Here is a 25,436-nt window from a genome sequence, read left to right as displayed (position 1 = left end):
GTAATATTTACTACTAACTACTAACTAATACTAACTAACAAATTAAAGCAAAAATTGAAAAAAAGCACTTTTTAAGACGTTTTTTTAACAATAACTTCTTGGTTACATTTGAAAAAGATCGTTGTTTATAAAATCTCTATAAAATTTCACTTCTTTTTAGGTCCAACATGATATACTTTAAGAGAAAAATATTTTTAGTAAAATAAGACACCCAACTTGCAAGTTGGGTGTCTTGATGCAGGAATTTTTTTTTAAAACCAGCTCTAATAATAATTTTTAAATAGTTAAGATACAAAAGTTCGTCATTTGAGACCACAGGAGTCATAACCCTACTGTACAACTCCGTTGCATTCGATTACTTTTAAATTTAAAAATCAAATATAAAAAATCTCACTTGTTGTAATTTACATTAAATTGAATGATTTTTGTCTTCTTTTTTTTTAATATACGAATAGACTATAATTAAATATATTCTATTTGCAGATGATGAATTGTATTGCATACTTAATAGCAAGATTATTTCACTGTTTGCAGTAAAATCTTTTATTTTATTAGTTATAACTAAGATTATAACTATAGATTGCAGTTTAATATAAAGGTTATGGTTATATTCAGCTTAAGTTTGAAACCCAAACTGTTTTAAATAAATCTAGTTTTTTTTTTTAAATGGATATGGTACATATAATACATAACTTTTTCCAATATGATGTCAATCTAATTGCAGTTTTATTACTATTGCAATTTTATTACAGATTCTGCTTCTTCCCGACACAATGCTACCTTAATCTAAAAAATTGTTGGTTAACAAAAATCCACACTTTTTTACAAGGGAATTTACTCCCATAATGTTTAAGGTAGAGATTAAATAAAAATATCATTAAATAGAGTTTTTAGCTATTTATTTATTTTAATTAAGTTTGTCTTGAACTAGCCTGTTTCTTCGAATTCAGCCAACTCTAAGACAAGATGACTCAAAAAGTGAAAATACAAGGCAAAGCTTTATTCTGGTTTGTAGTTACTCCACATCTTTTGCTTGCTTGTTACCCGCATACATTTTGCCTCAAAATAGCTCAAAAGTTTTTGATTGGGCAACACTTGGTACGGTGCGGGTGGCGGATTGTCAACTTTTGTGACAAAATTGATGTTATGTGCCTCATAGCAGTTGATCACGATTTGAATTTTCATGGTTTTGTATATTGCAATGAGGCCAGGTCCGGTCAAAATACATAATGACCATCAGCATAATGAGAGTTGATAAACGGCACTAATCTTCTCATTATACAATCTATTTTGTAAATGGCTTTGTTTACTGCAAGGTCGCTGGGGACGAAAAATGGCTCGGAAATACCTTTGTCAAGCGGCCAAAACTTACGCTTTTTGCAGTATTTAACGCTTAATGGAATTTTACCTTTGTCACTTGAGCAGTAGGTACTGTTTCCGTTAATTGTCGAGTGCGATAGCGGGAAATAGGACTCATTGTCAAGGATGACCGTTTTTCTTTGAAAATTTCAATAAAGACGATCAATGCTGGTCTTGATTAATTTTCGAGCAAAAGCAGGCTCTATCTTGCTGTGCTTACTCAGACAAGTTGCTAATATTGAGGAAAAGCAGACAAGTTCTGCTAGCATTTTGTGCAAAACCAAACAAATCCAACAACCAATCAAATTGATCAAAGTAAAACACGTGTTGTTTACAACTTCAAAAACGGAAAATTTTTATGAAAACGAGAGGACTACTTACAAATACAAAACAAGAGAGCTACCTGCAAATAAAACAAGGCTCAACATACATATGTTATGAACTTACAGCAGAAGATGTGCAGTAGTTTTAAAACTGCCTGTTTAAGAGAGCTGTCAAGACTAATCCAAATAGACGAGTGTCTCGCCTATTTGGAAGAATATCACAATTAGTAGCAGCAAGTCAAATATCACTACACCTGAAAAGTATTATGAAATTTTTAAGTTGCATGTTGGTGAAGTGTTTATGGTAAGAACTGGTTTTCGCATGATTTCAAAGCAGCAGCAACATACAAACGACTTGTTGGACTGCAAGAACTTAAGAGGATACTCGTTCATTTGCATGTAGAGAAAAAGCTTATAATACAATTACCAACAACTATTAGTCACTGACGGACAGTCAATATATTATTGATACAGATAATATAGCTATCATTTATACAGATAAAAATAACTGCAAATGCTGTACCGAAGATAACAGGGTTTGTGTCTAGCAAAAATTTAATTAAGTGGTGTAGACTTTTTGCAACAGATGTACCTAAGATGACAGGGTGTGTGTCTAGCAAAAATTTAATTTAATTAGACTTTGTGCAACAGCAGTAAGCAGTTATTATGGTCAAGAGTACACTGCAGTGAAATAAAGTTAAATTCATGGTGATATCACTAGTAAACAATGCTTTGTGTTAATAGTCGTTATAATAATGCATTCTGTAATACTATCATCGTTATCAATTATGTTGAGGAAATGATGCAAAACCAGACAACATCCTATTTTGGTGCAAATACAGTCAAACCCAAATTTTACCCCATTATAAAAAACCTCTAACAATTTTTTTCTAAGGAAACTTTTTATGTTCTGTAAACCATGAACTTTGTCAATGTATGCTTTGTTAGTGACATTAGAATGTCGCAAACAGAAATCAAGGAATTAGAATTATCAAGATGTGCTAAAATTTTAAAATATGGATTTGTCTGGTTTTTGCGTGGGAGCTCTTCAAATATTAGCCATATAGTTAATATTTGTATAACAGCAAAAAACAAATTCAAATGTGGTTGACAAAGTCGTTTTGTGTGCGCTAAAAGAGTTATAATAATTCTTAAATAGATCTATAAATAGTTTCTTCTTTAATAGATCTATAGTTTCTACAATAGATCTATTGTTTAAAACAATACAAATAAAAAACCTGCATAGAAAGAAGATGCCCTTCGTGCTAAAGTGTACAGAGGTATAATCTATTAAGAAAATGAAAGAGTAAATCAGCTTGATCTTTCAGATTGTGCAGAGTAAGAAATAATGAAGAAAATAAAAAAAATATTTGGAAACCCGTAATAAAGTAGAATACTAATGCTGATGTTTCAGATAGTTTTACACTAAGTATAAATTTAAAACTTACCCAAGCAGTCACTTCTTAGATAACTTTTACAATATTAAAAATGTGAATTTAAAAGTGTAACAAACATTTTTTTAATATTAATGGTATTAAATGAAGTGTGTTTTTTTAATTATTAGTTAACTTTAGAATATTTGTGAGTATCTTATTAATTTATATTGATTTAAAATGCAGTGTAAATTTTAAATACCTAAAATTTTTTCTAAAATATAAGGTCACGATGGAAAATCCTTATATTGCTATTTTATTTTATTTTTTTGATTTTTTTAAAATTTTAGTTGCCGTAAGAAGTCCTTACGGTCTTATCACAATGCACCGCGGAAGATCATACCGGTCAGATATATGTGAAATTTTGGACATGAATACTTTAATGTATTTATTTTTCAAAATTATTAATAATATCCTGTGCGGAAAAATAATTATGGCTACCCTTATGTACGGAACCGTCCCTCTGTGCTAAAAAAGTTGAAACAACAAAAAGTTTCATTCAGTGCTTTTTTCTTTTAATATAAATTGACTTTCACAAGTTTAAAAAAGATTTAAGTAAACTTTTAAATCAACGACTTTGATAGTTATGTAAGCTATTTTAATACCTTCAACAACACTCCACAAAAAACTAAATTTTTTAGGGGGGCCCTGGCGTCGTCGGCCCTGAAAAAATAGATTTAAAAACAGTAAAAAGTATCAAAATTGTTTCTATATTTATTCTATTTACTTTCTATTAAATTTCACAGACCTCGTTTTTTATTTTAAATTAGACTAATAATACTTTGTAAAGTAAATAAATAAAGACTTGTACCATTCTTCAGTTTTTTACAGTACTCTGGATGGCCCAAATATTTTTTTTAATATTCTTAAACATTTTTTCAGACAGAGCAAGCACATGAACTTTCGATTTTCATCAAGAAAAGATTTCACCATTTTTGCTGATTTGGCATTGTGACAATTCACTATATCTAACTTCACTAAATCAAACTGTGACTTTTACAAAATTTAACCTAAATTTACATCGGATAACAATCCACTTAACACACTTACAAATATTATTAAAGCTATTAAAATCCAGAAAATATTTACTTAAATTATAAGGAAATAACTCTTGAATAACTCTTTCCTTACAAGGAAACAATTATTTAAATTAATAATATTTGTCACACTCTATGACAATTTAGATGAGATCTTATTTGATGACACAGTCCATAAAACGAATTTTCCTGCTCTTCAAAGAGCTATTCTCTCCTTCATAATATCTTTTTCCTTTGATAGATTTTTTTTTGTGCCTCTAATAATTTTTATCAAATTTTTACAAATTTTGTTTCAAACCAACCCTAATCTGTAAAGAATAATTTTCCTCAAACTTTTTAGCGGTCAGTTATTTCAGTTACCTGTTATCTCACAGTTTTTTTGTTTTAAGAGAAATGAATACTTTTTATTTCTATCTAGGTATCCCTAAAAAATCTTTTCAACCATTTTTTTAAAGCATTTTTATGCATTTTGACAGTAGAAAAAGCTGAGATTTTTACGCTATGCATAAGCCACGCTTAGTCATACCACGCTTTAAATCATCTTTTAAATGAAAATGGTACATGTACCAGTAAAACAATTATAATAAAAATTGTTGTTATTACGTAGTAAAAAACTAATGTAAGAGTAAAATCTTTTCAGTTCATACAAAATAACACAAATCTGTACCCTACATCACCAAATTTTCTTAAATTTGGCACAAATGTTTAGAGACAACTTAGGAGAGACTGTAAATTTTTTTTAAAAAAAGTCCTAATCAAATTAGAAATTAAAAGTTTAATAACTTTATTATTTTTATTAATTTTTTACAACAAAGTTATAATGTATAAAAAAAACTTTTGAAAAATCAATTTAAGTGATTTTTATATATGCTTTTCATTTACATTATTTATAAATTGTACAAAAAACAAAAGAATGGATAAGACATATCTGACTCAGCGAACTTGAAATTAGATTAAACATAAAATCTCTATTTCCTAAGGAAAACAATTTTTTTCCAGTCGTCTTTGGCTAAATAAAAGCAAAGTCCTGTTTTGTAGTTCAAGTTAGCAAATGGAGTCCAGCATTGGCTATCCACTAATGGCCATTTAAACGACGGTGCAGGACCATTTAGACACATAAATTTGACAAGCATATCTTTTTCTTCTGGATTAATGTCTTTAATGACTCATATCCACCATTTTTGCTCATAGGAAACACAGGCATAATCATCTAGTACTAAGTTTACAGTTGTTACATGGATGTTTACAAAATCATGAATGAATTCAAGATCTTCATCAACACTGCATTGCTAGGCGCCTATCTCAACAAAATAGCAACATATACATTTATTCCGTCTTACTTATTATGTTATACATGTTTTATTAAAGGCATTAAAAAAAAATTGTAAGTCCAAAATAAAACAAAAATATTTTTGACGATGATTCCACACAAATAAAAAATCTATTTGAGTTTATCAATAAAAATTATGCATGTTTTTTTAAAGAAAAAAAATAAAACCTATATTAAATATATATTTTTTAATTTTTGATCGCCAAGTGGTACAAACTGATGGTAACTATGCATTCCAAGTATAATATTTGCAGTATCCAATCGTTCCTTTAAGAGTGTTTCTCACCAAAGTTAAATCTTCTGATAATATATAAATGAAATGTACACCTTCAATATTTTGATTGCAATATTTGTACATTGCTTGTGGAAATAAAATATGATTACCTATATCTCTTTGCAAGCTTGCTAATGTTGCTAAACGTTTGACTGTACCACGTATCCCATCACAAGGTTGCTTACCATGACTAGTTGCAAAAAAGTTCCATTTAGCAGAAAGACTAAAATCTTCAAGATGGAAACAAAGATTTAAAATATTTTTGCAATTCTTATATTGACCTGCACACCCATCTGAAAAGTATTCAATATTTATTATTTGAGGAAGGTTTGTTTTAATATCATTGTTGACAACATCAATAATTTTATACACTATGTTCACATCATGCATCATATCTGAAACAATACAATAAGATTTGTGCATGAGAAAACCTTTTTTGAAATAAAAAATCACAGGATGAAGTGTACATTGTAAATTTGTTCATTAAAAGCTTTGTACTTCGTCCTGAACTACAAATTTATAGTTTTCTGAAAAATCACCAGAAATAATGCTGTTACATTCATATCTTCCTTACTTGATCTCAGGTACGATGCTTGACTCTTTGCTAAATACAAGTGTGGTGCAAGTTTTGTCAGTTTTTTACATACTAGTTCAATGTATTCAGATACTGGCTCGTTATTATGTGTAAAGTTTGAACTATTTGTTGTTGTCCGATGATTCTACTTCATCGTCATTTTCAAACTCTCCAATTAAATCATAAAGTTTTTCAACCAATCCATTCATAGTTGCTGGGCATCTTTCACATTTCAGCATCATACAGTCTTTATTATCACATATAATATAAGGTAACAGTTCTTTGTATGTCATACCGAGAGAATGTAAAAGCAGTTTTAAATTCTGATAAGTAGCACAGATGCATACTGAATGTGTTCCTGAAGCACCAGCAATAATACATCATTTTGGTCGCAATGTGCAAAACCCTTGAAAACCCTATTTTTATTTTTGGGTTCATGGTTTTGAACGCAATAAACAGTTTCTTTAAATTACATAAGAGCAAACATTTTTGCATGTGAACATTTTTCTTTATGCTTACAGTCCTTTTTACCAGGGATTATATGGCTATATTCATTTTATATTTTACCTAGCTTATGCAATTGGAGATACTCCAGCAGCTGTAAAGTGTGTATTTACGCTCTTTTTTTTTATTTTGAATGGATGTTTCACTAACAATATCAAAATCTTCATAGTTTTTATATTCACTCATACTTTTGATAAACGTTTCATAACTTTACTTAGACAGGTTGGACACGACTTTTTTCTAGGTATAAGATTTAAACCTATGGTTTCTGCTTCTAACACAGTATGCACTGTAATCACAAATAGAGATGCTGAAAAGAAAATGTAACTACATTACTTAAATACTATAACATTAATTATACTATTTTTATAAATCAATGAACAAATCCTATTACAAAAAACTTATAAACAACTTATTAAGAATGGTATTACCCATTAAAACGTAAATATATAAACTTTTACCTCTACACACTTTTTTGTGAGTCATTACAGCAACTTTTCTGATTACACTCATATCTCACTATTAACATATCATGATGTGTGCATATACTTGTAATTTGTTCTTCTTTCAAGTATGTTAGTTTTACAAGTAATTTATGATCATTCCTGTCAATATCTTCAATCAGATTTCTTACTTGGGTATATGATTGTTTATAACAAGCTCCATAATCATTTACGAAAGGGCAGTTGATTTTGTCATACATATAAAGCTATAATAAGGAATTATAATCTAAACACTTAAATACAAGAAAACTTAAATACAATATTCCTAATGAGCAAAGTACACTTGAACACAAACAATATATTTAAATAAAAATAAAGTTATATTTATAAAAAAAATATTGCTTGAACAAATAGCTATTGGTTTTAATAGACATTTTAAATGCTCAATTATCTACTAATTTTTTTAATTCTCTACAATTTATCTACCAAAAATTAGGGTGAAAGTAGATTATAACTAAATATAATTATAGTTATTTATATAACATAACAAGGTAATATTTATTGAATATTATGTATATTTGTCATTTTATTACTTATTTTATTGATGAGATAATCACCATTTTATTGATGAGATAATCACCATTTTATTACAATAAAACAATCAATAACAAAAAAAATTAAATAAAACTTAATGACATAAATATTATGTAATGAAAATAAGGATGCAAATGACATAACTGTTATATAATGAAAGCAGCAAGTAACAAATTTATAAATTCACGAAATATTAAACAACATTTTGTGACAACTTTGTAAAAGTTTAAATCACATGACACACTGTTTTTTTTTTAAATTAACTGATTCAAAATTAGATTAAAAACAAATATAATTGTATCAAAAAGAATTTGTTAACTTATTTTTTTTTTTTAATTTCTTCAGAAAAATTGAAAAACCAAAACATCAATAATTCCTCAGCAAAACATAAGACCAAAACAAAATTAGTTCGTGGAGTAGATATTTGGTTTTAATCTTCCTAAAGATTAGATCTTTAAGAAAATTAAAACCAAAAGTTTTTTCTATCAGTCAGATTATTTCAAAAGCTAAAGTTGTCAATGCTCTTTTTTATTGTCATTAGTTAGTGCGTTTTGTAGATCATAAAATAAACTATATTTTGTTGTTTTGAGGAATACAAATCTATAATTTTCAGATTAAACAGGTTTTAAACTCCTTTGGTACCAAATTTTAGCTTCGCTAAATTACTACAAGCACCTTATTAGGGTAATAGTAAACGGACACATTTCCGGCGCATTTTCTACAGGTGTTTATGAAATGGCGCACTATGAAATCAAAATGTCACTTAATTTGAACATTCGAATTAAATGTTTTTTTTTGTATACTAAATTAAAGGATTTAAAAATCTGAATCACAGGGTATCTTGATGTGTACATGATCTTTCCGTATAACTTATATGATATAAGTGGCATTCTTGGGTCAGCAAGGTTGGCATCATCAGGTTTCATGATATGAAACCTGATAATGCTAAATCTGAAAATGCTGTGTTTTTTTTTTACAGCCTAATAAAATCTGCATAAACTGTTTCTAATGCTTGATCACTCCAAAGGCCAAGGCATCCTAAAACTTTTTGTAGAGTTGGAGAAAGTTTTGTTGAGTTGGGTAATTTCATGTAATTTCTGGTTAATATCATGTTTTTTAGTCTAATGGTCAATAAACTTAGGTATGTTCTTGTTGACAGCATGAACTTTGTAAGTGTAATTGAAATTTTGAAAGCTTTTTATGTTTTCTCAAAAAAAAAAATTTGTAAGATGAATTATGGACATTCCTGTCTTTCTAGCTGCATTGTCTGTCTGTTAGCATGTTTGTCTGGATGTATTGTTTGTCTGTTAGCATGTCTGCCTGACTGTATTGATTGTTTTAAACGCAACAATTAGCCAGTTATCTTCAGATGTAAAGTTTGTTTTACCACTTGGTAGCTTTCAAAGAATTTCAAAGGACAACTTTTCAACTTTTGAAGAACTTCAAAGAACAAGAGTTGCTTTGACTAAGGATGTTTATTACATGCATAAAAAGTCTGTTGGTTAATCCAAAAACCAACAGACTTTTTATGCATGTAATGTAAAAAAAAAAAAAGTGCAACTCCTTGATTGCCAATCATGGAATTGATTGATAAAATATCAAGAACTTTTGTTTTATTAGGAAGATCTAAATGAAAAACACAATTTTATTAACATGCTTATATCTACTTACTTTTATTTATTCATTAAATAAAACATTTTATGAAAAATTTGCATTATATTCAAGTTGGATATTTAAAGTAATAAAAATATTTAATGAATAAAAAAAACCCTAAACAAACTCAGAACACGGTTAACTCAAGTGAACCTAGTCACCCCAAGCTTATGTATGCAATTTCGGTTGCTTTTTTATCATACAATATTCGATTCAATTTTTTAGTTAGATGAGATTTCCAGCTTGTATATTAGAAAGAGGTTTACACAATTTTATTAACTTGCTACTTAGCGCTTTGATTTCTTTGAATGAATACCAAAAGCTTTCTGATTATTAATAGCATTGAATCATCTCTAGTGTTCTTAATTTCCTTGAGTTTGCTTAGTTTTTAAAATTGTTCTTAAAGGTTTAATGAGCAGACCAGGGATTTGTTAATGCAGCTAATCCTAATCCGAAAATATTATTTGAAAGATTCATGCGCACTCCATCAATGCCTACTTTGATAATACATTCATCTGATGGAATGTCAACTTATTTTAACCAAATCCAATAACGTCGTACCAAAAATAACTAAGCCCTGAGTTTTTTCCATTATCAAATTTTATAGTGCTTTGTCAGATTAACTTAATTTTCCAACTAAATTTGATTCAATTGATTTGCGACTTATCTGAGTTTAGAAGAAAGTAGGGTTTTTCTAATGTTTTTAAAAAAATCTTAAAGTAGATTGAAATATACTAATTTCATCACAAAAACAGGATTGGAACAATAAACTCTTGATTTTTTAGAATTGACACTTAATGTAACAGTCGAGTCATTTTTTTTGTTGCAAAGATCTTCCAATTACTCCTAGTGCTGCAAGCTCCAATGAGTTTATTCAATATAATTGGAACAGTTTGTTCCAATTATATTGAATGAGCAACTCTGTAAATAAGGTAATTGCACAAAGAATTTTATCTTGTCAGAGTTGTGAGATCAATTTCAGAAAAATTTAAAGTGCTAGATAGGTAATTGTTTGATTTCTCCCTTTTTTAATCTTAAGAAGGTTTTATCTACATCAAGCACAAATTGCAGCAGGTAAATATTATTTATTAGAATCATAGTTCTCAGTAAATTCTTTCAAGTATTGAGTCACTTCTAGCTGGCACCACATTAAAACTTTTTTAAAAGCACAACAAATATACTTTAACACATTTTGTAGAAACAGTTTCTAGTTTCTTTAAAATTTTGTTGGAAATGCTAAAATGGACAAATATTTATTGATTTGATAAAACTTTGTACATTAATCTGATTTGGGTTAGTGTTGCAAATTTTAACTGCTTTTTTCAGATTTTAAATAATTTAGAATTTTTATTGTGAGGATCAAATTAATAGTTTCCAGGATTTAAAAATTTATTAAAAATATTAAAATGACCATAACTTTAATGGCCTATGTTTGAAAAGTCAATATCAAAACCAAAAGTTTAGTACAAAAATATTTTGTAGAACATTTTTTAGGCCTTTCAGATAATTCCATTCCTATGCGTTAAAAAGTCTATTGATCGGAGAAAAATAAATAAGTTGTAAAGGTAAAGTATTCTAAAGTATGTAATGTATAAGATTGTTGATGCATACTACTTTAATCTCCTAATCCTATTATATATCTTTAATTGCACTGGCATGGTTTCAACGTAATGATATACAACAATAAAATAAGTTTTATTTGAGGAGATGCTTATAGAAATATTCAATAATTTAATGATAATTATATTTTTTTAAGAAAGACATATAGATAAGATAATTATATAGATAATAACTAATAGATAAACATATAGATATTAACTAATCGATAATAGTAAGAACAATAAAAAAAGCTATTTTTTCATTTAGCATATGAGCTTTGGTTTAAACAAGTTATTTATGAAATTGATTCAATAAGAGCAATCTTCATGCAACCAGTAAGTTGTACTAGTTTCGATATCTTTATTTTCTTTTTGGTTTAAACAAATTTTGTTTACAAAAAAAGTTTTCTACAAATCTATTTTAGTCATAGCAGCAACTTATCAAAAAAATTTTTTTAGAGGATTTGAAGACATTCACATATCAGTGTACATCATGTCTATGTGTGTGTGTATGTGTGTGTATAAATAATAATAAGACATTCACATATCAATTTTACACTAAAATTGTATACATACATCACAAACATGCAAGGGAGTGCCACTACATTAACTGAGAGATTGGGCTGGGGCACCAATCCTTTTTTTTTCATTACTTTCAAATCAATTTAAATTTGGATTTAAGTTGAAATGAAATTGTTTTATGTGATTATATGTGATTTGTTGTTTTTGTCCCTTAATAATTGTAGAAAGTTGATGAAAGTCATATGTTAAAAATCAATTCAAGACTTAATCGGATCAATAAAATTTTTACGGTATGTACCTCTTATTGCTTTATAATGTTTTTAAATGTTTCTTTTTATATTTTGTTTTCTTGTTTTTATTAAATCTAAATAACCAAATTATTTAATTAAATATTAGTTCACTATTGTTTGGAGACAAGTGTCAAACATGAACTTGCTTGCTCTTTAACAATGCATTACTTGGCTTGGACTAAAGAAAAAAAAAATTCCCTAAAGTTCTTTCTGATGATGATGGTGATGATGATGATGATGATGATGATGATGATGATGATGATGATGATGATGATGATGACGATTATGATGATGATGATGATGATGATGATGACGATGATGATGATGATGATGATGATGATGATGATGATGATGATGATGATGATGATGATGATGATGATGATGATGATGATGATGATGATGATGATGAAGATGATGATGATGAAGATGATGATGATGGTGATGATGGTGATGATGTTGATAATGATAATGAGCAAGATATACATATAATAATAAGTGGTTTTTATTTAATTCTAGGTATTAGTAGATCAAATGAAGATATTGGAAACAATGACACCATTGGATTTTATGGATTTTAGGTTTACTTTGATTTTTTCAAAAATGTTATTTAATTAAAGATAAAAAGATAAAAAATTAGAAATTTTGTGTTGTTGATACATTTAAAAACAATATCACATGTTTTAAATGTTTTTTAATCTTTAAAAATTTATTCAAAAATGTTTAATGAAATGACCTAATTTATGTAACTTACATAATAATTAAGAATATTCATTTTGTCATTTTAGTTTTGCAGTGTAAGTTTTTTTACTGTTTATGATACTTTTTTAATTAATACTCTGCATAAGACAGATTTCAACGGCCAAAAGTTAAGGTATCCAACATATATGTTTAATGGGTTTATAAAATATCAAACATTTCCACTTTATGGGTTTAAAAAACCCATAAAATAGAAAACGAGTTATTTTATTAGATATTGGTAATATATTTGATGTTGATGACTTGTTTGATGATCTGTTAGATAGATGCTACCTTGTCTAATCTAAATTTAATTTAACTTTTTAAATATATTTATAGAAATGTTCTAGAAACGTCCTCTGGGTTCCAAAGTTGGCAATTCAGAATAATTGAAAATAAACTGGGTGTCAAAAAGGTGAAGTTTTTCAAATTATTTTTAGTTTTTTATATCATATTGCAAATTCAGAGTATAATTCTAAAACAGGTTTGTGGACAATTTATCAATTTTGTACCAAGCTTCTTCACAGAAATTAGAAAACTATTATTTAGACTAATTATTCAGCCTAAACTTGTTCAAATTTTTCATCTTTTTAGAAGTTTTTAAATGATATGCAATAAATACCTTTTCTGTTTCGTAAAATAATATCTTGCTAAGCATGATATTTTTATTGTTTCTATCTAGAGGTGACTTTATTTTTTATATTTCCTGTTGTTGAAAATGTTTGAATTAAAAAGAAAACTGTATACTTTCTCAAATTTTGGTGATTTGATTTGGTTAAACTTTAGCGTTTAGACTAGCAGGATTTTGGTCAGTGATTGGTGATTGTTTGATGATTGAGCCAATAGTTAACGTTCACTTTTTGTAAGAAATTTTTTAGGACACCTTCTATTTGTTGCTTATATATTTACTATAGATGTTGAGTTATCTTTTACTTCAATAATTTCTTCACTTTTTAATTTTAATTTTTAGTTTTAATTTTTTAATTTTAACAAGTTAAATTTTAACATGTTCAAGTTTAACAAGTTTTAATTTTAACAAGTTCAAGTCAATGCTTTAAAAATTTTTTTAAAAAAATACAGGTTTATTTTAAAGTTTTGAAAAAAAAAACATGTTTATTTTAAAGTTTTGAAATAAAAAACAGGTTTATTTTAAAGTTTTGAAAAAAAAAAACAGGTTCATTTTAAAGTTTTGAAAAAAAAAAAAAGGTTCATTTTAAAGTTTAAAAAAAACAGGTTTATTTTAAAGTTTTGAAAAAAAAAAAAGTTTATTTCTAAGTTTTGAAAAGAAATTAGCATTATGAAAAACATTTCTTATAATAAATTTTTTTTCAATATACACATTTTTGAGCATCTTTTTTCTGTAAATGAAGTTTTTTCATTTGCAAGTCTCTTTCTCATAAAGTTTAAGTTAAACTTGGAGAAAGAGAGTTGCAAATGAAAAAACATTTACAGAAAAAAGATGCTCAAAATGTGTATATTGAAAAAAATTTTATTACAAGAAATGTTTTTCATTTTCCTGAAACTGTTAACTCACTACATGCTGATACCCAATCATATGCATTATCTGCTTTATCAGCCTTGGAGATAACAAAATTTTGAACTAATCACAGCCTTCAAGATAACAAATCCTGCTACTACACTACTATATATTTTAATATCTTTTTAAAATCCAGAAGTACATTTTCTACAATTTAAAATCAAGAATATTAGGAGCACTAAACAATAGGTTGAGTTTGCTCCAAATTATTTTCTATGTATTTCACTTATACACTTTCCAGTATTTTTTGATTTTATAATAACCTTTACTTTAAATCCATCATTCATTCCATCTTTTATTTTGGCTGATGTTTTAATATTTTCATGATTACCCATAATATCTTTTACCAGCCATTCTTTAACACGTAAATACCTCACTGTGACTACCACACAAGTGGTAACCTCTCATCTGGCCTCACACCACACTATCTCACTTGGTTATTTGTTGAAAATATTTTTAACATAACTGCAAATTCTGTGATGATCTTAAACTTGCAATAAATTGTACGATAAAGAAAAAGTGATAAATGAAAATCAATTCTGTAAATCAAAATTTATAAATTTATTCATTTATAAATTTTTCAAAATGAACCATCCACCTTAACTTAACTTTATTCGTAACAATTTTTTCATGGCTTACTATATCCAAGGTCAAGTATCTTTTGAAGGGGAAATTAAGAAGCTTTGAGTTTTCAAAGCTTTTTGATACAGAAAATTACTAAATTATTATATCGAAATTTATTTTTCTTGAAGAATTTAGTAACTTTAAAAAAAATCATATTAAAGATGATCAATAACAGGCTGCAAAAAATATTTGTCTGAATCAAGCACAAACAAACAGCAACAATTCATTTTACAAGCTTTTTCTCAAAATTTTTCAAATCTTTGAATACAATCAGTTACTTAGTTAGACTTGATTCCAAAAAAACAATCTATTTTATTTATTCTGCTGTTTGAAGAGAGTTAAATAACATGGACAGCAACAAATACGGTTTTAGATAATAAATACACAATAAATTGGCTCATTAACTTGTTTCATCCAAATATTCTTGAACTTTAGCAGAAAATCAATTTAAAAAATTTCAAAAAAATTATATGCTATTAATTTTAGATGACTTAATTGAATCATTAGCACCACCTGGATTTTAATGATTTAAAAAAGATGTATTTTTGTATAAATGTATTTTAGATGCCTAAAAGACATAATAAAATATCTTAATACATTATTTAAATATATTAAGCCTTGTGCTTATAGGATTGAATAATGTCCTTTAACTTTGTTAAAGTATATTATGCAACCCAGGATGTAATAAAAATATAGTATATAATAAAAATACACATACGTTTGTTTCCTTTATACTTACCACATTCTTTAAAATTTTCTATTTTTCGTTTACTTCTTTATTCACCTTTACATTCAACCAAATTCTTTGGATCTTTAAGAATCCTTCCACTTCATGAGATACTTTATTATAAATGCTGTTAAAGATTCTTTAGTCAAAAATACATCTAGAACACTTTAGCTGCTTGGTATTTTTTTAATTTATTTACTATTTTGGTTAAATGGCTCTTTTTTAATATCAAGTGCTAGCTGGGCACTGGGCACTATATTTGTATACATTTGTGAGTAAAGTTGAAACGTTTATTTGGCAGTAGATGGGTTGCATTTTCTTTCAAAGTGCATCACAACCCTCTTTTTTGGTTTTATAGGTAAAAAAATAGCAACAGTTTCAGCTTGATGTTCATTAACTGAAAATGATTTTGAATTCATATGAAAATGACTTATAATAACGTGTTCTTAGTTTATAAGAATTAAATTTACCAATTTAATGTTCTTGTGGACTACCAATTTAATTCCATGCAAAATAAAATATTATAAGGTATTTATTTTTTGCAAAGTATTAAAAATAGCCATTTAAATAATCTGTTTAAAACAAAGTTATTATTCAGATTAAATAAATATTCTATTTTTTACCACTATTGTACTATCTGTTGTTTTGTAAACAATGTTACTGGGCAGATAGATACCATTTTATGATATTTAAATAGCAGTGATTTAATATTGATGTCCACTTGTTGATTGAAAATCAACAAAGTAGACAAATCTCAAAATTATTTTGATGCAACCTTAGGTAATCAGATTTACAGAATAAAGAAAAACTAAAACCATCTTTGACAGTCATTACTAGTATAACCCCTGCTATAAGGTTTTCACTTTTGTTTGAAAAATATCTTGTAATTTTGTATTGAAAGTATTTTTCTACTTAGGCTATATCTTTTACTTTTTTTTTACCTTTTCTTTTTTGTACCTTTTTACTCACCTAGAAAAAATTAAAAAGCCAATGATTTTTTGTTAAATTATTACAACACTTTCTCACTCCAAACCTTTACTTTTTGAATTTGATTCTTAAATTTGATTCTTGATTCAAGTGAACAATCAGTTATGAAAAACATTAAGCACCTGTCTCTTTTTATTTTGCTTGCCATTTTTGTACTCCTGATTACATTCTCTACATCTTTAAATCAATTTAATAAATTTCTGAACTCTGTACTTTTATAAAATACATATGGTATACCATAATTTTGCTGTTTCTTTTAATAATGTTTAGACAAGAAAAAAACGCACTGTAAATGTAGTACTACTGCCAAGCTTGAGCGTATGTCCCATATTATCATTGTATTGCATCTCTTTCTTTTTTATATAACTATAATGGTTCCTGCTAATGTGTTCTCTCATCTGTTGTACCTTCATGCTCAAAAAACCTTTATTTAGCTAGTTTATTTCTTTGAACATCAATGCTTTAGAGTTCTCTGTTGTTTTCATGTTTTTAAGAGATTTTCCTTATACAATTTACTGTTTTTTAAAATTTTCTGTTGTATTTTCTTTTTTCTCTTTAACTTTCTTTTTCTCTTTAACTTTCTTAACTTTCTGTCAACTGTTTTCTAACTGTTTTCTATTATTATTTTCTAACTATTTATGATTGTTTTTTATATATTTTTAATTGATTAATTTAACAGGTGAACCGCATTAAGCATAATAAAGCAGAATACAGGTTGTTGTTTTTTTTTTTTTTAATTTTTTTTTTAATTTTTATTTGTGTTTTGGTATAACAATAACAATATATATATATATATATATATATATATATATATATATATATATATATATATATATATATATATATATATATATATATATATATATATATATAAGGGTGAAGCTTATTTTAGCGAAAAAAAATTTTTTTAATTTTGATGGTCCTACCCTTTTAAGTTGTTCCTTTCAAGTAGAAAATACTCCCATAAAAATTTCAGCAAAAAATGTTTATATTTAGGGGTAGCTCAAGTGCTCCAAAGTTTTGAAAGTTTTGAAAAATTTGACAGATTAAGAATAAATTAATGATTACTTTTCATTTCTGGTTACATCACAGTAATCATTAAATATTATAATTTTTGACAATCATTGATTAAACATAAACAAATTTAATAGGTTTATTAATTTCACAAACTATATTTTTGAGAAAATACAACTTAACGTTGTACAAGTGTTGTGTAAAATTTGCAATTATTGTCATGTTATGCAATATAAAATTTTTGATTAAAAATATAAACTTTAAAATTATTTAACAATAACTCTTAAGTTTAAATGATCTACTCTTTTGCTGGCTTCTTTGCCAAAGTTAGCTTTTGGCTGTCTGGGTAGGTTCGACAATGTTCTTCCACAACTTGTAGCAGAAACTGGAGCTGGGATTCATTGCGAGTGATAAGTCCACTATACTCCTGGATTAGTGCTCCTCGTTCTGCATGACCATTTACCACTTTCAACAATTTTACCACCTCTGTTGCTTGTTTGAAATCATCATGTTCATTCCATAATTCAGGATCAACATTTAGAAATCCATCTGGTAATTCCATCATTAAAAAGAATTTCATCGATTTGGCAGTCACAAAATCTTCCGAATTCTTGTTTTTTATTACATCCATTAGAACATTAAGCTTTTTGGTGTGATCTTGTTTTAAATCTTCGTTCTGCATGGCACTCGCCATAAGTTGATTTGTGGCTGAACTGACCTGATCATCTAATAATGCTAAACCCATAAGTTCAGGCAACAAATACCATAAATGATTGGATAGCTTGATTGATGTAGCTTTTGAAATTTCTGGACAGATGGTTGAGTACTTCAGCAAACATTTCATCAACATCAAATTGCTGTATAGAGCATTTGCAGCTAGTGGATCTGTGATCCATATTTTCAGGTAGACACAAACCATAAATACACAAACCATAAATACACAAACATCACATAATCCCAGTTGTTCTGTCAGTGTTAATATGAATTGATGTCTGAACATCCAGATTTTCACTGTAAATCACCTTCAACATCCAACATGCATGATGCATGGCTCCAGGGCTCGTAAACCGAGTTCTTCTTTTCAGGTACGGCACCGAGAAAGATAATGACGAGTTCCAAAAACTCCCTGTAGTCATCTCTAGGTTGACTTTGTTGAAGATTCTTGTTACAAAATTCGATTGTGCTCTCTTGAATATCTTCCACTAGATCAGATACATCACTTGCCATTCCAGTTTCATATCTGTAGGTGTCCATTAATCCCCACTTCTTGAAATCTCTTAAAGAGAAGAACCTCTGGAGCAGATGTTGACCACATGCCTACTTGGAATAGTGCACCAATGATGAGTTCCATAATATGATGTTGGCATGCAAAGTACAGAAGCTCCTTGCCAAGCAATTCTGCCTGTGTTGGAACTTGTTGTATCAAAACACATTGCTCGTATGCTATTGGTTATATTCCAATCTTCATTGCCCCAAAGACGGCAGAAGCTTGAGCCTCCCCAGTTCCAGATAACAGCTTGGCAACAATTAAAAGTTGAGAAACACCTTTGCCATAAACCAATATTTATATCTCGATTTATGGCAAGATTGTCAATATTTTGACCCAAACTTCTAGCTGTTTCAGCAACAGATTTTGTGCCCCTCTTTCTTTTTGCTGGAGTACAAAATGTGGTGCCTCCAACTGCTCCAGCGGCACTCTCGTCTTCAGTTTCCACATTAGAACTTCTTCGGATGATGAGCAACTTTCAGTTGTAGTCTGTATGTGCTGCATATCCTGATCCTCCATTGATGCCTGAATCCAGTTTCCTTTTTCTAACGGCTGCCCTTTTTTCTTTCATTGTCAAAGTTAGATCTAATCTGGCCATTGATCCTCCTCTTCCTTTCTCTCGCTGTGCAAGTCTTTGTCTTCTTGAATGTTAATCATGCTCACAGCATTAGCATGAGCCAAATCAAATAAATCATCCAATCTGGAGATAAAAGAATCCTCTCTTGCTTGCTGAGTTGCAGATTTTCTTTCTTTGTTTTTTTTTAGCAAATAAGTAATTCTTCAAATGATTGTTCCAGTTTGTATGGCAATTTCGATGTTCTCTCATTGAAATTCGAGCTTTCTGCCAAAACTTAGCAATTTCATTAACTGTAACAGATGATGATTGTCAAACAGTTTTTTCAGGTCTATGTGGTGATGCAAAAAAAAACCAAGAGACATACAAAAATATCGAAGCATACTTCCTGTGAGTTCAGCCACAGTATCTCCAAGTAGATACACCTGTGCTTTAGATCTAGTTGCTACTGACATTTTTCTATATTCTAAAATAAAAATAAATTCACATTATTCAAAGTTAGCTTATATTGCAGAATGTATTAATTTGTTTTAAAAAAGAGTTTCATTTAGATTACCCTGCATAACCATTCAAAACAATGCATAACCATTCAATAAAATACCAATTAAGTTGATTTAACCAATCAATAAATGGGAAGGAATAAACTGGCCAGAAAGGCCATTAAGAGAAAACAAGCAACAAAGTGCATAAAAGACCACGCAGAATCGTAAAGAAAAAAGGGTTACACATACCCAGTAAAAGTAAATGTCTTCCACAGTATGCCTCGCTCCCGTAAGGAGCTACGGAGAATTGAGCTACCTCTAAATTTTGTCCAAATGAGCCCATATTTGGTAGTAATTATTTGTATAGTTAAAGGAATAGAATGGGAGAATAGGACAATCAAAATTTGAAGCTTAAAAAATAAACTCCACCCTAATATATATGTATATATATATATATATATATATATATATATATATATATATATATATATATATATATATATATATATATATATATAATATATATATATATATATATATATATATATATATATATATATATATATATATATATATATATATATATATACTGCTCATGATGAGGCAGTATGCCATCTTCCCATTTTTTTATAAAGAATTCCACCATCCTTTCTAATACAACAATGATTAAGTGGGATTGTCAGGGTTGTTATCTGTCAAATATGTCTGAGACATATTTTCTGACGACATAAAATATGTCCCACATATTTTCTATCGACATATTTTGACATAATTTTATGTCTGAATTATTTTCTGCCGACATAAAATATGTCAGACATATTTTCTGTCGACATATTTTGACATAATTTTATGTCTGAACTATTTTCTGCTGACATAAAATATGTCAGACATATTTTCTGTCGACATATTTTGACATAATTTTATGTCTGAATTATTTTCTGCTGACATAAAATATGTCAGACATTTTTTATCGACATATTTTGACATAATTTTATATCTGAATTATTTGCTGTTTGATATTCTTGAAGAAAAAATCAATCTAACAAATTTATTGCGAATTTCAACTTAATTTACAGAGTTAAGTGAAAATAGTTTAACAAATCTGTTGCTTTTTTGCAATCAATTATGAATCATAAAACTTTTACTTTAAACCCTATAAGCAAACATCAGTTGTTTTATAAAGGTCTTTTTCTGCCCTTTTTAGCGATGTATCATTTGATAGTATTGACTAATATTGGCATTTATTGACTTATTTATTGATTATGACTTATTTATTGATTATGACTAATATTGACATTGATAGTATTGACTAATATTGACATTTGATAGTATTGACTAATATTGACTAGTATTGAGGCATCATTTGATAGTATTTGATAGTATTAATTAGTATTGGCGCTTTCCCTTATTAGATTGTAAAAACCATCTCAAGCTGAGTTTTTATTATTGAAAGTGGTTTTTATTAGTATGACTAAACTTAAAATTATTTCTTTGATTAAAATAATAATAAAAAAAAAACTTTTTCAGTTATTTTTAATTATTAGTTGATCTTGAAAAAGATTTCATTATGAAAAATTGAATTCAAAAGATTCTATGAAAAAAACGGTTCACAGAATTTCAAAAAATTCGTGCCAAATTAAATTCATTTAAGCTGAAGAATTTGAAATATTTCACAAAAGTTATATTCAGCTCATTAAATTCATATTAAGAAGACTAACCGGTAATAATTTATAACTAATTACGAATAATATACTTTTAGTCATAATAGTTATGATTTATTTAACAATAAAATAATTGACAGTTGCATTATAACAGCATAATTAACTGCCATAATCTTGCATAAAATGTTTTGAGTGAAATATATATTGGAATAATTATTTTTTTCGTTTTCCTTACGATTTAAAGTCAAAAATGGAGAATAATTTAGTGAATGAATCAACTATTAGTTAAAAATAACTAAAAATGTTTTTATTTAAATATTATTTTAATCAAGAGAATAATTTTAAGTTTAGTCATATTAATAAAAACCATTTTCAGTAATAAAAACTCAGCTTGAGATGGTTTTTACATTCTAATAAGGGAAATTGCCAATACTAATCCATACTAATTAATACTATCAAATACTATCAAATACTATCAAATTCTATTAAATGATGCATCAATACTAGTCGATACTCTCAAATGATACATTGCTAAAAATACTTTGTCAATACTATCAAATGATGCATCACTAAAAAGGGCAGAAAAAGACCTTTATGAAACAAAAGATATTTGCTTATAGGATTTAAAATAAAAGTTTTATGAAGCATAACACAGGTCAACAAAAACAAAATTTTTTTCTGGTGCCAAGAAAAAAATTTGTTTTTTATGTAGGATTTCTTATTTTGATTTCAAATATGCAACTCATTTTTTACCATCACGTCAAGTTGTAAAGATATTTGGGTTCAAATTTTTAGAATTTGGGGTAAAGTCCCTAATATTGTCGAAAAAAAAGTTGTTCAAAAGTATGTCAACCTGAGTCTCAAAAGAAGCGTATTTTATAAAGATTTTAAAGATGTTATTCGTTTGTAATAAAAGTAAGTTTTTTTTGTATTATTGCTGAAAAACATTTTGTTGACATTTTTTTAAGAGTCTTTAGCATTTTTTCAAATAATTTTTTTGCCAAAATATTTTAAGGAAAAATTTTTATGTTTTCTAAAATTTCTATACTATCTTCTAAAATACGCTTTTTTTGAGACCCAAGTTGACATACTTTTGAACAACTTTTTTTTTGACAATATTAGGGACTTTACCCCAAATATTAAAGATCTGAACCCAAATATCTTTACAACTTGACATGATGGTAAAAAATGAGTTGCATATTTGAAATCAAAATGTGAAATGCAATCCAAAAAACAAGTTGTTTGCTCGGCACCAGAAAAAAAATTTTTTTTTGTTGACCTTCAATTATAATTGATTGCAAAAAAGCAACAAATTTGTTAAACTATTTTTGCTTAACTCTGTAAATTAAGTTGAAATGCACAATAAATTTGTTAGATTGATTTTTTCTTCAAGAATATCAAACAGAAAATAATTCAGACATAAAATTATGTCAAAATATGTCGACAGAAAATATGTCTTACATATTTTATGTCAACAGAAAATAGTTCAGACATAAAATTATGTCAAAATATGTCGACAGAAAATATGTCTGACATATTTTATGTCAGCAGAAAATAATTCAGACATAAAATTATGTCAAAATATGTCGACAGAAAATATGTCTAACATTTTATGTCAGCAGAAAATAAGTTAGACATAAAATTATGTCAAAATATGCCGACAGAAAATATGTCTGACATATTTTGTCAGCAGAAAATAATTCAGACATAAAATTATGTCAAAATATGTCGACAGAAAATATGTCTGACATTTTATGTCAACAGAAAATAATTCAGACATAAAATTATGTCAAAATATGTCAATCGAAAATATGTAGGACATATTTTATGTCGGCAGAAAATATGTTTGAAAATATGTCAACAGATCTGCCAGACATATTATGTCGTAACAACTCTGGGGATTGTCATAGAAATAGTTATATATTAATATATATATATATATATATATATATATATATGTATATATATATATATATATATATATATTTTCATATATATATATATATATATATATATATATATATATATATATATATATATATATATATATATATATATAAAATATATATATATGTATAATATATATATATATATAAAATATATATATATGCATAATATATATATATATATATATATATATATATATATATATATATATATATATATATATATATATATATATATATATATATATATATATATATATATATATATATATATATATGCAGCTATGCTCAAATGTATGGAGCACCCCTATATTTTATTTAAAATTCAAAAGTAATGAACAAATAGTAAATGTGAATGTGTTTATTTGATACAAATTATTTCAATTCAACAATATTATTTAATATAATTAATATTTTGTAGCACCTCCCTTTGCCTTGATCACCGCACGTAGTCTTTTGGGCATGCTGTCCACAAGATCCTTACATACATTCGCTGGTATTTTTTCCCATTCATCCAGAATTTTCGCTTTAAATTCTTCTTTGGATTTACATCTGTAAATTGACAACTTCCTCTTCAAAATAGACCACAAATTTTCTATGGGTGACAAATCTGGAGACTGGGGGGGCCACGTAATGAGGGGAACTTCATTTGTTGAAAACCAGTCCAAACTTTTTTTTGCCTTGTGGCAAGGAGCGTTATCTTGTTGAAAATAATATTGAGGGACATCTTCGTCAAATAATTTCAATATTGATGGCTCCAAAACTTCATTTAGCATGGTAATGTAGCGCTCTGCATTCATCCTACCCTCACATAAAAATATTTCACCTACGCCACTGGAGGCCATGCAACCCCAGATCATTGTACCACCACCGCCAAATTTGACTGTAGGGATGATACATTCCGGCTCAAATGCTTCGCCTGGTCGTCGTCTTACAAAGGTGCCTCCAGGTTGCCCGAAAATCTAGGTCAAAAAAGTAAAGGAATACAAATTTGATATTATAAATTTCAACATGTAAAATTTCAGGTACTTAAAGGAATAATTTCGAAATGATATTTTATTTTTATTTTTTGGTTACACCGTAAGTCATAATGATGCCTTACCTCTATATTTGATTCGTCTGACCAAATAATTTTGGCCCAATCTTCTGATGACCAATTTTGGTGCTGTTTAGCCCATTCTAAACGAAGTTTCTTATGGTGCTCAGTCAGCAATGGTTTTCGGCGAGCCCTTCTTCCATGTAAATTACCTTCTTTTAAGTATCTTCTAACACTTGGAGCAGAAATTTGAATTTTTCTGTGCTCCCACAGATCGCTAACCAAGTCTTTAGAAGATTTGGTCTGATTTCGAAGTGAAATCCTGTTGAGGAAACGATGGTTTCTAGGAGAAAGTATACGTTTTCTTCCCGTTTTTGGTCTATTTTCGTATGAACCAGTTTCACTAAATCTATTTATAGCATTTTGCACTGCTTTACTTGAGCATTTCATAATTTTTGAAATTTCCACTTGGGAATGTCCTTGTTTATGGAGTATCACAATTTGGCTTCTTTCACTCACAGAAAGTTCGCGTGTTTTACTCATAATGAAAATAAATAAAGAACGATAAAAAAAATCACTACTTTTAAACAATAGATAATGAGCGGCTGACAATAGTTACGTTTAAGATAAGAATGAAATGAATATCTTAATTCGACAGAATTTATACTAAGTGAGTATGTAGACAAGTTAAGACAAGTCTAATCATGCCCAGACAAGCAAATTCAACATGCATTAAATGATTTACTAATGCTTAAACGTAAAAAACAAATAAAATACCATTTAAAAAAAAATTCATCATGTATATCTCATTTTTTAAACACAAATATATTTAAACAAATAGGTGCTCCATACATTTGAGCATAGCTGTATATATATATATATGTATAAACGTAAAAGAACGCACACACACAT

General features: G+C 27.7%; 1 protein-coding gene across 1 annotated transcript in view; it reads left to right on the top strand.

Moving 5' to 3' along the window:
• LOC101235959 (tryptophan 2,3-dioxygenase) overlaps nucleotides 1-25,436 on the top strand; it is a 42,687-nt gene that overhangs the window by 4,387 nt on the left and 12,864 nt on the right. The window contains exons 4-8 of the mRNA XM_065807440.1: nucleotides 11,391-11,458; nucleotides 11,869-11,934; nucleotides 12,451-12,512; nucleotides 13,009-13,084; nucleotides 17,224-17,258. Coding sequence (XP_065663512.1) covers nucleotides 11,391-11,458; nucleotides 11,869-11,934; nucleotides 12,451-12,512; nucleotides 13,009-13,084; nucleotides 17,224-17,258 — 307 coding nt within the window. The remainder of the gene's footprint in view (nucleotides 1-11,390; nucleotides 11,459-11,868; nucleotides 11,935-12,450; nucleotides 12,513-13,008; nucleotides 13,085-17,223; nucleotides 17,259-25,436) is intronic.

The sequence above is a fragment of the Hydra vulgaris genome, chromosome 10 (assembly GCF_038396675.1).
Source record: "Hydra vulgaris chromosome 10, alternate assembly HydraT2T_AEP".
Classification (NCBI taxonomy): Eukaryota; Metazoa; Cnidaria; class Hydrozoa; order Anthoathecata; family Hydridae; genus Hydra; species Hydra vulgaris.
Note: the sequence above shows the minus strand (reverse complement) of the source record. Positions and strands in the feature narration are given on the sequence as shown.